The sequence below is a fragment of the Protopterus annectens genome, chromosome 2.part2, assembly GCF_019279795.1.
Source record: "Protopterus annectens isolate FY-2018-M chromosome 2.part2, PAN1.0, whole genome shotgun sequence".
In the NCBI taxonomy this organism is placed as follows: domain Eukaryota; kingdom Metazoa; phylum Chordata; order Ceratodontiformes; family Protopteridae; genus Protopterus; species Protopterus annectens.
The window spans coordinates 1,113,927,590-1,113,945,811 of record NC_056730.1 but is presented as its reverse complement, the minus strand read 5'-3'; the positions used below and the strand labels follow the sequence as shown (position 1 = coordinate 1,113,945,811).

General features: G+C 38.4%; 1 protein-coding gene across 2 annotated transcripts in view; it reads left to right on the top strand.

The window, feature by feature from the left end:
* Positions 1 to 18,222, top strand: part of UNC45B (unc-45 myosin chaperone B) — a 373,967-nt gene that overhangs the window by 204,613 nt on the left and 151,132 nt on the right. For both annotated transcript variants that reach the window (XM_044064331.1, XM_044064332.1), the window contains exon 10: positions 3,405 to 3,705. In XM_044064331.1, the coding sequence (XP_043920266.1) occupies positions 3,405 to 3,705 (301 nt within the window). The remainder of the gene's footprint in view (positions 1 to 3,404; positions 3,706 to 18,222) is intronic.

Here is an 18,222-nt window from a genome sequence, read left to right as displayed (position 1 = left end):
AGTATGATGGTATTTTGTGATACATTCATATCCTCCAATGTCTTTAGGAAGGCTGAGTGGAGCTCCTGAGATTGGGAGGGTAGTCTGTAACATGCTACCAGTTGTATAGCAGTTTTGCCTATGGTTAGTTGCACCTGTATGGTCTCTGATGCTTCATGTGTTGCTACTAACCTGAAGGTGTGGGTGTCCTTTATGAATATGGACACTCCCCCTCCCTTTGTGGTTCGGCCCGGGTTTTGGGGCCGAAAAGCATGATACGAGGTATAGCCTGTTAGCGCTGGGGTGCTCTCAGGAGCCTTGAACCAGGTTTCAGTTACTGCACAGACGTCGATGTTCTCCATGCTGAGGAGTGCATCAAGTGCCTGCATCTTGAGATTTAGACTTCTGGCGTTGAGCAGCATTACCCTTAGTTTTTTCCATTTTGTTTTCTAAGGAGGTGGGTTTGTCTTTTGAGCCTTGACTAAAAAAGGCACTATGGGGGTGGCAAGAGCCTTAGCCAATATCCGGAAGCCCAGTGGTGACAGGTGTAAGCCATCCCTTGAGCAGCGTGGCTTGTCCAACATATCATCCCAGGCAGACAGACATTGGATCCCCTTAGAATGACACCAGTACTTGAGCCAATTGTTAAAGCTGATCATCTTGTCTTTGTATTGTGGTATCATTCTTGGTGAGGGCAAGATGCTGCTCAGGGTCAGGGTCATACCAGCCTGGGCTACATAATCGGAGAGCTCCTCTATGTCTCTTTTCATGTAGTCCAGGGAGGTACATCTCAGGTCATTCACACCAACATGGACAATGACGGAGTCATATTTGTACTTGCTTTGGAGTGACCTGAGTGCGTGTGTTATGTGGTGGATCCTAGCTCCCGATAGACAGCTCACAGTCACCTTCTCCTTGTTCAGCCTGGTCAGTGGGACATCAGTGTGTCTGACTATGGAGTCACCTATTACTAGTGTATCAGGCAAGGTGTTTGGCCTTAAGGGCTGTGATTGGTCGACACACTGATTTATTGAAGTATGTGTTGCATGTGTTTTGTTTTGAGGTGGTGGATTTTTGGATGTCTGCTTTGGGAGCCTCTGTTGTTTTGGTAAGTTTTTTATTAGAGCCTCCGAGTATGTTTTTGTGTTTTTATGTGTTTGGTTTGCAGTTGTGGTAGGTCTATGTGGGACTGGGATTGTTGTGTGTCTGTGGTTGCCATCTCCTCCTGTCTGGTCATGCCAGCCCTGAGTTGAGAGAGTTCAGCCTCCAGTTTGGCTATATAGTTGCATCTCTCACATGTATTTGTGTTTGTTGGGAGGAGGAGAGGGTTGTCTGTGTACATGAGACAATTGTAGCATTGTCTCAAGATACCCAGATTGACCAGCTGAACTGGAGACGACACCAGTAATCTACCACTCGACATGCTAGAACAGTATAAGGGAGTGGTATACCTTTAAGGGAAGTGGGTATTCACAGGGGTGGTAAGTAGATGTAGTGCTTTACTTAGTACGAGAGTGCTTACTTAGTAGAGAAGTATTGAGAACAAGTGCTAGGCTTATAATACAGTGAGTAGTCTGGTTATACTAAGAGTAGAGCTTCCTTAAGGGAAAATTTGAAGAGCTGATTAATTTATCTCCATTTTTACCACTCTGAATTCATCTGGTAACCGACTAAATTCCTGCTTTTATGTATATATTCTGTATATGTTACTGCAGTCAAACCAACTAAATTCCTGACTTTTGTATATATTCTGTATATATTACTGTAACAATTATGTGTAACACTGTTTCTACTTCTGTACCAATTAATGTTTAATTTTTTTTGTCTGCATCTATGTTCTTGTTGGAGCTTTTCTCCCTGGGCCTCCAGCGAAAATGGGCTCTTTTAGGCCCAGTGGACGTTCACGGTAAACAAATGCAATAAATAAAAATAAATAAAAATAAATGCTTTATCCCATGCATGGATCCCCTCAAATTATCTATGGTATGATCTCACTTATTCTCATTAAAGGTAGTATAGAATTATTCACCATGGGAGGAATAAGGTCAATCTATAACCAAACGGAATATGTTATTTTGAGCACAAGAAGGGAAATTGGCTAGACATAAAATGACCCACAATGGTAGCTAGGCTAGTACTTACCTATGAACGTATGAACTTATAAATGCTTTTTTTGCCCTTCCCCTCCTGCCCTCCCTTAGTCATATATTCTATCTCCATGGTCACACACCTTTGGAGAAAAGAAAAAAAAAACACCACACAGTGAATCGGTGCTGGTACACAAACACAAAAATCTATAAATCTAGGAGGTACTCCATGATGGTGGGTATTGAAAAATCCACACAAAAATCTTCCAAAATTATATTCCTGAAAGCCTCTTTGATCATAATTTACACCAGTAATGCCTTCTATAGACTTCTTCACCTCAACAAAATGGCTTTTCAGTCACATAGATTTACGTCATTTTTTTTCGACCATTTCTGCTTCAGTCCAATATACCTTTGATGAAATCTTACAAAAGCATATAAATATATAGTGAAATAGCTAGCTATAGACAGTTATATGAATGCACATTGTCTGTGTGCTCATGTGTGTGTGTGTGTGTGTGTGTGTGTGTGTGTGTGTGTGTGTGTGTGCTCTCACATACACACACACACACCCGTGTGTGTGTGTGTGTGTGTGTGTGTATATATATATATATATATATATATACACACACACACACACACACACACACACACACACACACACACACTCACATACATGTGCGTGTGTGCAAATATATTGGCATATTTTCATTTTAGCCACATTCTTATTATTCTAAGGATGTATGTAGTGGTATTTGGAGAGTACCCTCTCTCTACTGCAAGACATGAGAGTTTAGCATGAGGCATGCAGGTCTTCCTATTTTGAAAGCATTAAATGTTGGTTGTCTAGAAACAAAAACTGTTTCACATTTAGAGTACTGTTAAATGTTTGATAAAATCATATTTAGTAATTATATACTTGATATACAACATTAGAACCCATGCTGTAAACACCCTAGAACACTGCAGCATGAAGAATAAATGACCGCATATATGACTTCACACTGACATTAGCCTCTACTTGCAGACTTTTTCTTCCCTTTTCTGTAGTGCAAGTTAGGGCATATTGTATTACATTTTGAAACTGCACAGGATAACACAATAGGGCAGATATACTGTATCTTCTGTTCTATAAAAATCTAAGTTTCTTTGCAGATAATATAGAGTGTGTCATTTAATCTCATGAGTGTGAAGGAACATGCCAATAATCTATAAATAGTGAGTTAAATACAGCTGTGTAACCAATGGTAGACATGAATGCTTAATGCAGCATGGCATACATAACTGATCTCATGCAATGAATAGATTAATTTTTTTTATTTGTTTTTTTCTGTGCAGGGGCAAGTTTGATCCTCACGACATGGACAAGAATCTGCATGCTATTCAAACAGTGTCAGTACTGCTGCAGGGACCTTTTGACCTGGGAAGTAAGTTGCTGGGGTTGCAAGGTGTCATGGAAATGATGGTTGCTCTTTGTGGATCAGACCGTGAGATTGATCAGCTGGTTGCCGTTGAAGCCCTTATTTATGCATCTACCAAACTGGCGAGGGCTTCATTTATCATTTCAAATGGAGTGGATCTACTTAAAGACATATACAAGAAAACAAAGAACGAAAAGATCAAAATAAGAGCTTTAGTGGTAAGTCTAAAAACCGAATTTTCTGTCTTCTTTTTGTAACAGGAATGTCATAGTGTAGGTTGGGGGATAAATGCTGAACACTAACAGTGGTAAGAATGTGTAGATCAATGTGTATGCATATCTCTAAGAAGCTTTCCATGAGCCTGCACATGTTTATAAATACTGAGCATGTGCGAGCCTGACTGCCATTTTCTAGTAAGCTGTTGAGATGTAAGCATGCATGTCTGTGTAGTTTGTCAGTTAATTAGTTTGTTTATATTTTGCATTGCTGCTGTCCATCCTGATATGTTTCTGCGTAATAAAGCATATAAACAAACTAAACTGCCTGTTCATCTTGACTTATAACCAAAGACGAGCGATGGTATGTATGTGAGAATGTCATTTGTGAGATGATTTACTTGTCATAAATGCACAGATAGTCAAAACCAGGGTTGCCAGATTTCCAGCCCCCCAGGTAGGGACAAAAAAAAAAAAAGAAGGTCTCTCACGGCAAGTGAAGACCAAAAAAAAAAAAAAAAGGTCTTTCACGGCGGCAAATGAAGACCAAAAAAAAAAAAAAAAGGTCTTTAATTCCACATTAAAGAACAGTAGCTCTGCACTAAACACGGAGCTTCTCGTGTTTAATGCATTGCAGTTCCGCATTCAACATAAGTAGCTCCGTGTTTAGCGATTTTTGATTGGCCCGTATACCGGCATATGGGCCAATCAATAATCGCTAAACACGGAGCTTCTCGTATTTAATGCAGAACGCAAGAAGCTCCGTGTTTAGCAATTTTTGATTGGCCCGTATGCCAGGTATATGGGCCAATCAAAAAAAAAAAAAAAACAAAGCCGAGGCTGGCTAGGATTTAAACCGGCAGGGCGGGACTCGGGATCAGTCTGCTGATCTTGGGACAGTCCCGCCCAAATAGGGACGTCTGGTAACCCTGGTCAAAACACAGTTAGTTTACAATGGATAATATTCTCTTTTGTCTGAAGTCCACAACCTCAGTTTTGATAATATAAAGGCAAGGAATCTCTGCATGCATGTGTAGGCTTTGCCCTCCCAAAAAAAAAAAAATCAGAGGTCGAAGTCTACATTTTTCATATAGTTATAGAAATGTACACCCAAATGTCTGCCACATGAATGTCTCACTCAGACAAGACACATGCACACACACACACACACACACACACACACACACACACACACACACACACACACACACACACACACACACACACACACACACACACACCTTCCCCCTCTCTATGACATCTGCAGAGTCTCTCACCCACCATAATATTTAACTCATACCCTGCTTTCTAATACCCAATACACAGTAACGCACAGCATATTTACCAAACTTTCCATTAATTTATTTTCCTGTAATGTTTTGGCTAAAATCTTATCACAGTATAGTAGGTTTCCACATTCTTATTTCATTTCCCTCTCCTTTTCAAAAACTGAATTACTTCAGGATATCTAATTCTCCTGGTATGTGCTTCTAGTAACAATTCATTTAGTATTTTAAAAATAACTTACTTTTATCTTATTCATCCCTCTATAAAATGTATAAACCAACTCATCATCTCCCACTGGATTATTTTCTTTAATATTATTCATCTTTCTTATTTCTTTAACATCTGTTTTTCTTCCTTACTGCCACTCCTCAAATATTTTCTTTTTATTCTGCTTCCCTTCCAGATTTCTACATTATCTTCCTGTGTACATTTTTAACAAATTCTCTAATTCTAAACAACTGGGAGTTGTTTCTCTTGCTAACCTGTAACCTACTGCAGAAGGTTAAGGCTATTAACTGCTTACAAGCTTCTTCCTGTAGTCAAGGGTTTGAACCCTTCAGTCTCTATTTGAATACTGTATACCTCCAAGCAAGACACTTAACCAGTCAGCACTACTTGGCCATGGCTGAAGTTAGTCTTTTTGGGTCAGTTCACCTCTCTGATCAACAAGCAACTAAAATAAAAAAATAGATACAGTAAAATGTTATCTGGATTAGTTTGCTATAATCCTTCATGGTCCACAATACAAACTGGAATAACTATCTAAGCAGCATATCTTTGGGAGCTGGTGGGAAACTAGTACCTGTTGAAATCAGCAGTGGTAAGGGGTAAACATAGATCCCCCTCCTACGTTACATCTAGATGTAAGAACAGGTGCACAGCTATACTTATGCATTTTAATTTACTGTTAATAATATTGAATTTTTCTTCTCCTTTTGGCTTTTTTCTGGTTAGGGGTCACCACAGCAGGACAATGGTCCACAGAATGATTGGCAGTGGAGTTTTATGGTGTCAAGTTGCCAGCCCGGCATCCAACCTTCCAGAGAAGGCACACACACACAAGGCCAATTTAGAGTATCCAATCCACCTACAGCATGTCTTTGGGATGTGGAAAGAAACCGGAGCACCAGGTGAAAACCCATGCAACCACAGGGAGGATATGCAGACTCTGCACAGAAGGCACTCCAGCCAAGAATCAAACCAGAGAACCTCTTGCTGTGAGGCAACAACACTAACCGCTGTGCCACTGCAGCCACCCTGTTAACAACATTGAATTAATAGTTCCTTTTCCCTTGCAGTCCTTAGAAATTTCATGAAAAAAATTATTTTCTTACAGTCTCTTTTGTGTTGAGATAGTTGAACATTTTTCCAATACAGTGCTGTGAGTATTTTTTGTTTTTTTTGTGATTAGCATAATGTTTTATCATGGCCAATTCGCTTATAGCAAGAGCTGTAACATTTAATTATTTGACACTGCCTAATCAAGGACAGCATATAGGGAACTGGGTGAGGAGGTGAGCAGTTGTTATATTAGCTTACACGCTGTATACAACACTAAGGTGGGGTGGGGTTAGAAGTGAAAATGGCAGATGTATCAATAATCCTAAACTATCAGATAATGCAAGTGACAATATGTTTCTTGTGATACTGATAGTGCAGCTCTGCTCTACACTTAGAACACATGACAGCCGAAGCTCCTTTACATGGTGCTGTAGTGACAGGCTCATCCACCATCTTAGTTTTTTCTATTTTTCAAAAGTGGTACAGCTTCATATGCTGAATTTACTGCAGACAGAAAAACATTATATCCAAAGTGATAGTTTTCATGTACATTTTTCAGTTGATGATTACACAGGGGTATATTATTTTTCTGTCTTAGGCTATAAATTTGTTATCCATGTGTTTGGTATTTACTTTGTTAAATGTACTAGAAAGATTAATAACTCTGCTGTCAAAATGAATTTCTAGACCTCTATGAGTTTTTTAAATTTTTTTGGTCCCCCTTGGGACATCACCCAACTGGTTTGGCCCCCAATGTCCCATGTCCACTAGCTCATCTCTTTACTCCCTCAGACTTACTTCAGTACTGCTAGGACTAGCCGTGGATCCTAAAGGCAACCTGGGGACTTGACTGTCTCTGCTTTCATCTGGGGGGGTCATTATATGAGCTACCTGCTCACTGCCCTGCATTCCACACTCATCAATCATGTCCGAGGACAACCCCTCTCTTTGAACCATGTCTTCTGTAAAGTCATCAGCAAATGGCCACCCACCCACCCAGGATGGGCATGTCCTTCCAGCCCTGCTGCTCTGTCTGTTGTCCGAGCCAGTAATCAAACCCAGGTTGACTGGATGTAGTCAAGTCTTTATCCCTCTGTGTCACCTGAATGGGTTTTGAGCTGTATGTTTTGAACACATATTTTGGTTATACCTGGAGACCCAGTGTGTCTGACAACAAAACATATAAAATAGCCTGTTATCGGATGCCATTAAAAACCATAATGAAGGCATGCTACAGTGAGCTAGGTATATTATTTCTTTATAAGATGCAATTTTGCCACATGATTCGTGCTATCCATTACAGAATTTGGATTTTTTTCTGGAAAGAATCTCATGGAAATGCCAAGACAGATACTTTTTTACTTCCTGACACTTTAAAACACTACATTCATTTGATTGCCTGAATTATGTCTAATGATGTACATATGGGATGATGTAACTTCTACTGTTCATGCATTTTTGTACATTATCTTACATAGTAGCTTGCAGGTTGCAGCATAGGTCTCAACCTGATAAGAGGCCAATGTGGAACACAGACCATTGCAATGTGTGACAAACAGTCAGAATGTAGAACACCCTATTAGCGCACTGTGCAAGAAGCGTACTTGACCATGTCCATGGGTTTTCAACCAAAATATATGTGAATGTGAATGCCACCTTTAAAATACTGTCCTCTTTCTACTATTGTATACTGACAGCCCTCTGTACTTTCCAGAATTCCATGCAACCATAAAGAACTGGTAGGTATATGTTGTGGTAGTCAGTACTGCAGTATTATGTTTAAGGGATAAAGGGACAACCAGAAGGAATGAAAAGGATGTCTGGTGATTTTATCGTCAGGGGATACCATTACAAACATAGATGTGTCTGTCTGCAAGGTAACGGAAGTGCTTCTGGCGGAGAAAATGTCAAGGGATGAAATGACTGAATTTTGTTAGCTATAATGATGCTTATCATTTGGTTTGATTGTGTATAGCAAAGGAATACTTAATTTACAAGAATACATATTTGTTCTCATGTCTGAACCATTTGAAATGGTTGGAGACAAATGTTAAAGAATGACGATGAAAATCAGCTGACCCCCTGTGACTCATCTAATAGGGTAAGAGAGAATATGGAGGCATCTTAGTGCTGCTGCTGAATGCATTTTTTTTTTTTGCCTATAAGCATCAGAAACAGCTAAAGGCCATCTGTGGAGATGGAGCAAAAAGGGCCTTTTAACAGAAAAGGGAAAGGCTGTTTACACTTTGAAGGTTAAAACATTACAGTCAAGTTAATATTAAAAAAAAAAGTTTCTCAGAATATTTCTGGATTTGTCCCTGATTCTAGAGGTAAGAGCATGAACAGCCCAGTAATATTAACCTGAGAGAATATGGAATTGCATCTTAACATGCATATTCTGAAGTAAACGAAGTCTATAACTCTCTGATTGTTCCATTTATTGTCTTCCTCTTCTTCTTCTTTTGGCTTTTCCCAGTCAAGGGTCGCCACAGCAGATCATCTGTCCACTCATGATTGGCAGTGGAGCTTTACAGTGTCGAGTTGCCAGCCCAGCGCCCAACCTTCCACAGAAGGCACACACATACACACACTCATACCTAGGGCCAATTTAGAGTGTCCAATCCACCTACTGCATGTCTTTGGGATGTGGGAGGAAACTGGAGCCCCCGGAGGAAACCCACGTGACCACAGAGAGGGCATGCAGACTCCGCACAGAAGGCACCCCAGCCGAGAATTGAACCGGAGAACCTCTTGCTGTCAGGCGGCAACGCTAACTGCTGCACCACCATAGCCACCCTTTGATTGTTTCATTTATTGTAATCTACCATATTATCTCCCCAAATCATCATTTTGGGAGGAATACAGTAAAATGCTGAGCAAAAAAAAAAACAGGGACAGTTGAGAAACATATGAACCAAACCTGAGAAGCTATATTGCCTGCATATACAAATGTTTATGTTAATACATGCACACTATCCAGCCCGTGAATATCATTCAGCAGTGGATGTGCATTTTTAAAAGACAGACTGGCAAGATTCAGCAGAGGGCAGGATTTGATACTGTGCATTTTGGAGTTATTCGCATAGCTCTCAGCCAATCAGGGATAAATCTGGAAATAACCCAAAATGCTTTTGAAATACTAGTGCTAAGACATAACATAAGATGAAAGTGCTTAAGTGGCTCAACTGCTGCACAATTCAGAACAGCGGAACAGTGGGCTTAATCAACCACAAATGCGGAGCTTTCCGCACAATCCGGAACACTTGGCTGCCCTGGGTTGCAGATAGGTAACACCTTTAGTAAACTAGCTAAAAGATCAAGATGATCCCCCTCATCTCTCTGGCTAATCCTGCTTTCAAATCCCTGCAAGGTTATTGCTGTAGATCTGTGACATAATACTGTATATGTATATGATGTAATAGACACTAGAATTCCCCCTATACTTGGTACCTGTTTAGCTATGCAGGCTACATAAGCTGTAGACAGACTAATCCTCAAAACCCCCTTACTGCCATTACAATGGTACAGAGCAAGCTTTATAAAAGAGTTGATTATACAGTATGGAAGCAGGATGGTCCTTTATAAATATATACCAGTGACATAGAAAGCACATTTCTACTTATTTCAACAAGCAATTAAGAGAGGATCATTTCAGTTTTTACTAGTACTGTAGCACACTGAATAACTACTGAATATACATGTGTTAATCAAGACATTGAGTCTGTAGATACTTAACAGTGTTATGGTATGTATATGCATATGTATGACTTATATATGCCCAGCATGACTACTTCCATATATATATATTACAGTGTATAGTTAGTATTAGTGAAAATTCCTATTGAACAGTTTCACTTATGAAGTACAGTGAGTACTTCATGGGTTAAAGTGTTTTGTGACATACATGATTTAAGGAGGCTGAGTATACCATTTGCATGATGGTAGGTCTGCTTCACAACTTGTTTAAGTGTACTGGGGCAGCTACGCATTTTACAGGATTTGTAAGTTTAGGCCAGACTGCTGGGCTGACTGATGAGAAAGCTGTGCCTCTCTAATTGATATTTGTTTCAATATGAGGAAGCTGAGATTTATTTCTTTCAGTGACAGTAGAGTTGTAGGCTTGCTGTAGATTTAAATGACAGCAATGTGATTCTATTATTAAATGCTCAACTTCTCTGCCCTTTTTCTCCCTATTTACAGCCCCTGTTATGAATAAAGAACAATACAGCATTTAAAATATTTTAAATCAACTCTTTCTCTCCATTAGAAGAGTACTTCATTGTACTGTGGGGGTTTCACTTTCAAAAAAAACTTTTATCCCACCCTGGAAAAGCTTGCTGCAGTCTCCAATTCACTTATGTCATCAAGGCCAATGAATACAGGTAGTTTCTAGCCATTTCACTCCCCAAACTGACATCACCATGACTGTCCTAAAAACCCACCCATGCTGTGATGTCACAGCTCCCTGGTCCTTCCCCTACCCATACAAAAATTAAAGACTGGAGCAAGGAAACAGCACATAAGTCAAGTCTCCTGATGTCAGCAGTCAATCACAGAAGGTAACAGCTGAAATTATCCTTCGCACTTTGACAGCTAGGGAAGTTAGGTGTGAAGGGGGTTGGGCAATAAGTCGAAGTAGTACAATTCAAACTTCACAAAAGAATGCATTTTAGACACTTTAAAAAGCATTAGTAAAAAGCTCTTTGAAAGTCTGTTCTGTGGCATTTGCACTGTTTGTGTTTTAAGTAGTCATTGAATAGCATGAAATGTTACTAAAACTAACTGAAAGACAGCAGTGTATGCATGTAAAATCAATGCAGTGACAGGAGCTTTAGGAAGAAAGAGGCATGCATGATGTAGTTTTTTACAGACAAGCACTGCATTGTGGGATACCGAGAGGCAGACTAAACAATCAGGGTCACTTCAAGATACTAGACCCCATGTGGTCAGACTCAGAAATTACATACAAAATATCTAAAAATCTGTAAATAGTCTCAGAGTGGTGTTAAAATGTAGGAAACACCAAACCTTGATGAAAAGTCTGTGGGTGCAGTTCTCCTTTAACCTCCCTGTAATTGTTATTGTGTATGCTGATGCTGACATCTCTTTTATGATTTTGGTATTTGTTGAAGTGTTGATATAGGTCTGTGCTGTTTGTGTGTGTGTGTGTGTGTGTGTGTGTGTGTGTGTGTGTGTGTGTGTGTGTGTGTGTGTGTGTGTGTCTAGGGAGGGGTATTTTTCATAGTGGTGCTATTAGTATTACTTGCTTCCAGACAGAAGACTGGAAGATATGAACCAGAGGGTACAAATGAAGCCAACTGTCTTACTTATTTTAAATGCAACAGTAAGTTTATTTTATGTTCGTATTTACATGTAAGTAATTTATTTTCTGGTCACAGTTCTGAAATAATAGTTGGGTATGCATTGGTGGTTAACTGAGCAATTTTAGTCAACTGGTCAGTTACAGTGTTTGCTGTCAGCTACTTATTTAACTCACCACTGCCCATGAAATAAAATGGAGGTATGCAGTGGTTAGTTAAAGGATAACTTTAAGTACCTGGTTAAGTTTTCCATAACATAAATTAGTGGTTGTTCTGTGCAGCTGCACCTGCAGCATCCTACAAGCAAAGTACAGCCGTCTTAATTTCCAGGACTTGCTCAATCCCACCTGTGATCTATACAATAAATCACAGAGTCTCTTCTGTGAGACTTTGTGATTCATTGTCTAGATCATGGTGGGTGGGACCAAGAAGGAAGTCCAGAGAGTTTGAAATCATGGTGGGTAAAGGTTAGAACAACATCAGTGGTATAGTGAGGGACTGCAGCATGGGGGGGGGGGGTCTGAAAAAGAATGCTTGATGGCGTAGTCCATAAGTTTCCTTTCATTTCCTTTATTTCTGTGTTCATTTGTTGTATCCCTGGAAAGCAAACAGATATTTATAGATTTATAGATTTTTTTCTCATATTTTTGTCTGCCTTTGTAAAAGTTTTGCTTTTCTAGTAAATCAGTAAGGATTAAGTCAGCCGATGATGCCATTACTTTCATACTTTTTATTCTTTAGAAAATATGTGCTGATGTAAACCCTGTTGTTCTGTTAACTTTAGAGATAAAATAATATTTAAAAAAAATTGTCTCTGATTTTGGCCCCTTGTTCACCCAATACTTTTGGCTTTTTTAGTGCTTCTCGAACAAAAATATGAGAGCTTTACTTCATGGTTTTGCCTCATATGTTCAGTTTGCTCCTTGTAAAATATGTGGTTTTCTGGCATATGGTTGTGCACATGCTTCTCACCTGGGTAACTCCATTTTCCTGTGTCAGCTCATATCCCATATCTCTTTGTAAACTCTGCCCACTTCTGCACAACAAACCATTAATCTTCTACAGCTCTACCTCAATTTCCTTCCCACCTTAATCCCCATGTTACATTTTAATTTATTTCTGACCATCCCACTTTATGCATCTCCTTCAGATACTCTCCATCATTCTCTTATAAGCAAGTTTTATGTCAGTAAGTAACCTAGTACTCTTACTCCTACTATCTTTGTCTGACCTGGCATTTTTACTCTACTATTATTGGCTGACCTAGTATTTTTACCCTACTATCACTGGCTTATCAGCCATACAATGTTTCTCTCACTCTTCTAACTTTAAGTGCTACCAACTAATGCTTCACACTCCTTGCCTCAGTTGTGTATATATATATATATATATATATATATATATATATATATATATATATATATATATATATTAACATTTAGACTGTAATCCTTCTTACTCACATCTTACAAGTTTTATTTAATGTCTGCTTGTCACATAAATTGCACATACAATATGTGCATACTAAATTGCTCTGTACTTTGAATTTAAAGAAATACCTGTTTTATCCTTGCATTGTGTTACTAAAGAGTAATACCTGTTTGCATCCTGAGTTCTATAGTGGAAAGACTGAGAGAAGATTATGGGACAGGATATATGTGCTCATATATGATTTGAAGACCAAAAAGGACACAGATGCCCTGGTCAAGCATGTCGCAGAATACCCAAATCACACCTTCAAGTTTTCTGTCATTGTACTGATTCATATAAATGACAGAGAAGGACCATGGTCTTTGGTTCTCGATAAATGTGAAGTCTACTGGCAGCTTAAGCTCAGTTCCCTAACTTAGCCTGGTCTCAATGATCATATCTCGATCTGTTGCCTACAACAATTAAGGACAACTGAGAGATAGTATATTGGCAATTTATATTTTCATATTTAAAAAAAGAATATTGTTTTACATAAAATACATTTATTCAATCTGTGGTGCTGCGGTAGCATTGTCGCCTCACAGTAAGACGGTGTCCGGTTCGATTCTCAGCTAGAGTGTTTTCTGCTTGTAGACATGCGTGAATGGGTGTACCTTTGTTGAAGGTTGTGCGTCAGGGCTGGTAACTCGGCACGTAAAAATCAACTACCAATCATTAGCGGACCGGAGTTCCGCTGTGGCAACCCCTAACTGGGAAAAGCCGAAAGACACAACAACAACAACATTTATTCAATCTGTTTCACTTGAATTTTATATTGGATTTTGAAAAAATAAGCATTTTAAAAACAAGCACTTTATATTTATATGTAACATATATTTTTTGCAATTTGTTTTCTGGTTATGTATTCATTATTCATTATATTGGTACTAATATAACACATTATATTCCACAGTGCCCTCTTGTTTTCTAGCGACAGCATTGTCCCTTTAAATATTTTTGGGACTGAACAGAGACCAGGCAATCATGTGACTCCTCTAGTAATTTTGAAACGGGACTATAAAAAGGCCTGTCTTTTCAAATGTTTCTATCTGATGAAGTTTTCTAGTTTTAGAAGACAAAAGCACTTATCTTCAAATTTTGTTTCAGCTTATATCAATAAAAGCCAGTAGATTTGACTACATTGTTTTTTCAGAACATCTTTTGGTTGCACCTGTGTTCTGTGCCACACAACACACACACACACACACACACACACACACACACACACACACACACACACACACACACACACACACACAGAGTTTTAGTTTGTCTTTCTGCCTTCTTGGTTTATTTGTATTTTATCTTAAGAACTATCTTTATCGTGTATCTCTGTATAGAATTTGTTTTGTTATAAGCATTTTAAATGTGCCTGGAGGGGCTTTTCTCCTGGGAACACCACTGAAAAAGGACTTTGCACAGTCAGACTTTCCTGATAAACAAAATCAAGTAAAATAAAATAAATAAAAATATAATATCATTGAGGGTTGCAGTCATTAAATAATGACAGTCACCTGAGTTTCAGGCTTCATATCTTTCAGCAGATATGGAAAACCTTCAATGCTCTAAGTATGGTTCCTGAGCTAAGGGCTGACAATTATTGAATGCATTACTCTTTGGCCCTTATTTTATTTATTCATAGCTATACTTCCTGGGGCTGTCTGTGCAACATACTTGTCTGTTATTTGTTTAGTACTGTGGCTTTGCAGGACTAATATATGATCTGGCTGAAAAAACTTGTCATACTTTAATGTGTGGCTACTATTTGTGTGTCTTGCAATTGAAATGCATTATATGGCCAACACATGTTTATTACAATCGGATCTAAAGTACATACAAAAGTATCTATGTTTGTTGGGTGAGGGTTGTCTGTGGTTGAGGGCAATTGATCCGTGTGAACTCTGTTCAAATTAAATAGTCACAAATGTGGCTTTGCAGGACTAGTGTGCATTTCTATATGGTGAGATAGATTACTTTATTGTGATTAATTTGTGTAAAAATATTAAAATTGCTGTCATGATTATTATTATCATTATCACTGTTATTATTATTATTATTTATTTTTAACATATTAAAGATCTGAGGTGCACATAGTAAAGATGATTGTAATTAAAGGGTTGGGAGGATTTTGTGGATAAATGTGATATTCCCCTAATATTGTTTGATCACTGTTAAATGATAGTCACTCTTCTGGCTTGAGTTTGAAGTGTATGCAGTTGCACGTGATTAAGCAGCTGTAATTTATGAGTATGTTGGCCATTTCTGAATAAATAGGACCTGACGTTGTTTGATCACTGTTAAAGTGCCACTGATCTGACATGGCAGAAGTATTATCAGACAAAGAGCTGCATCTGTTAAAGTCAGTGTAAAATTAGTATTTCTATGGCATATGCTTGTGTGTGTGTGTGTGTGTGTGTGTGTGTGTGTGTGTGTGTGTGTGTGTGTGTGTGTGAGTGTAAACAATGATACCACTGTTTTTTGACACTCAGAGCTTCTGATCCTCACAATCCAAGCTGTATAAGTAGATTTTGACGCAAGATGAATAACAACCCTGGTCCTTAACTCTTCTTAGTCTAAAAATGGTACGCTCAGAGGTGTGTAAAAAAGCTCACTGTAGATTATCTGGGGAACTAGGGATGATGAAATTATTTCGTAAAATTTCCTTATAAACCTCAGAGGTGTGCACAGGTCTCTATAGCTGCACTGGGGAGTGGGACACTGTGGTCAGTATTCCTTTAGCTTTTCTCATAACGTTCAGCGGTGGTCACTATAGCTTGTATGGGACTGGTATACTTTCTACAGTTAACAGGTTGGAAACATTACTGTTATCACTATTTTTTTCCTTTCCTTGCAGTCAGACATCAGACATATATACGAGCAGCTGTATCTTGGGAGAGGATAAGGAAGCATGCTGTTTATATAGCAACAGATTAAGATATGCTGAGTTCTATTTGTTTTTTTTTTTTTTTCAATTTCATCCCAGGCTGATATTAGATGGGTGTACAAGCAGTGGCTGTCATTTGGGTGCAGGGGTAAAGAGGCACAGTGCATATATGTATGACAGCAACAACTTAAAATATATGACTGTGGCTATGTAAGTCTTCACGCTCATCAATCAAATACCGGCGGGATATACAGACGACTATATGTTTTTTAAAGGACTAGGGAGGAAGGCACTCTTCCAGAAATGTATCTTCTCAGTTTATTGTGAACAGATATTTTGACAGCTTTGAACATCAAGACCTAGATACCATTTATGTCTTCCTTGAAATAAATAAACTAACACTGAATGTCTTTCTTACCCCATGACATCTGGGACCTAGCCCCCTAGATCCTCACCTTGATTCCTTTATTTCCTTCACAGTCATTACAGTCCAGTCTTGGTTAGTTTGGGTGTTTTGAAAGGATGCAGGCAAAGCAAATTTGAAGAGAAAGACTGAATTTCTTTTCTTAATTATGATTTTTGTTCATGCCATCTCAGGGTGAAAAATCTGTTTGAAAAACTCTAAAATATAATTCAGACCATCTGGAACCTACATGGCTTTCCCCCAGACCATTAGTTCTGTGGGGAAGATAGGGGGCACCAGGTGATGTGCATGAGGGAAGCAGTGGACAGTGGTGATGGACACCATGGAGCCTTTTGCCTGGGGTGCCATTTCACCTAAGTTTGGTCCTGACTATATAATGTGCAGTGACTATTAGTAATATTTCTTTCACTGGAAATGAAACACTGTTGGATTTAGGCATAATTATATAATACTGAAGACATCAGATATATGGACATGAAGTCTTATAAAAGCAAGCAGCACTCCAAAGAATAAATGCCTCTTTGAATGAACAGAAGCTTAAATAAAATAATCCAACAGTGTATTCAAAGAAGCAAACACATAGAAAGACAATAAAAGTAAACTTCAAGCACTTTTATTAAAACGAACCCGGTGCACAAGAACAGTTAAGCGCTTTCACAGTTAGCTTCATCAGACCAAAATATTGCACACCCCATAACCAAGTTTAAATACAGCAATATGGCCAATCAAAGTATGATGAAAGTCACATAATAAAAAAATCACATGATAGAAAGCATTGGGCTGTACCTTAAACACATATTGAGTACAATATAAAACATGAGTTTATAACTAACTTTCACCATGAAAGCAAATACGCAAATAACAAAAAACAACATTCTATGACAAAAAAATAAAAATGTATATATATATATATATATATATATATATATATATATATATATATATAATAAAAATAAAAAGATAAACTGTTGCGTACGGTATTAAGCGTGAAACCAGTAGAAAAAGCGCCAGAATAAATGTAAAAATAAAAGGTAATAGCTGGCGTTCACACTCGCTCCTTAAATCTTACTTGTATTCGTTGTATAAATGCTGATTTGGAAACAATAGCGTCACAATCTGTTCAGATCTGTCCAAAACGCTATATAGTCGTACCAGGATAAGGGACTTTTCAGTCCAAAGGATGCCAAAAAGCCAACAGTAGAATTGATGTGAATAGTTCAATTCAACAACGAAACACCGACTATTCAGTCAATAAAATACTGGATACTCCAAGTAGTAAGACAGGTTACTATAGGCAGTTCAGTACAGCAACAATATAGCGACTATTCAGTCAATGAAATACTGGATACTTCCAAATGATGAAATAAAATCTATTTATTGGATCCACAGACATAAAGGTTAGCGTTGACCACAATACTTTTCTGGTTTATACAGAGTTGATGGATTTGGTATTGAAACACAACTTTATATTTTTTGAGGGTGAGTTGTTTAAACAGATCCAGGGAGTGGCCATGGGGGCAAGTTGTGCCCCTACTTATGCCAACATTGTGCTCATGGTTTGGGAAGAGAAGTTTGTGTTCCAGTCTGAATATGCACAATATTGGGTATATTACAAACGTTACCTGGATGATATTTGCATTTTTTGGAAAGGTAGTATGGAAAAGTTAACAGAATTCATAGACTATCTAAACCATACCACTAATTTTTTGAAATTTACTTCCCATATTACACATGACTATATGAACTTTCTGGACGTCACTATTAAAAAAGACGTCCTAGGGCAGCAGTTTACATCTAATGTATATAGAAAGGAAACCTTTTCTAACTCGTACCTATACTTCACCAGTTCCCAT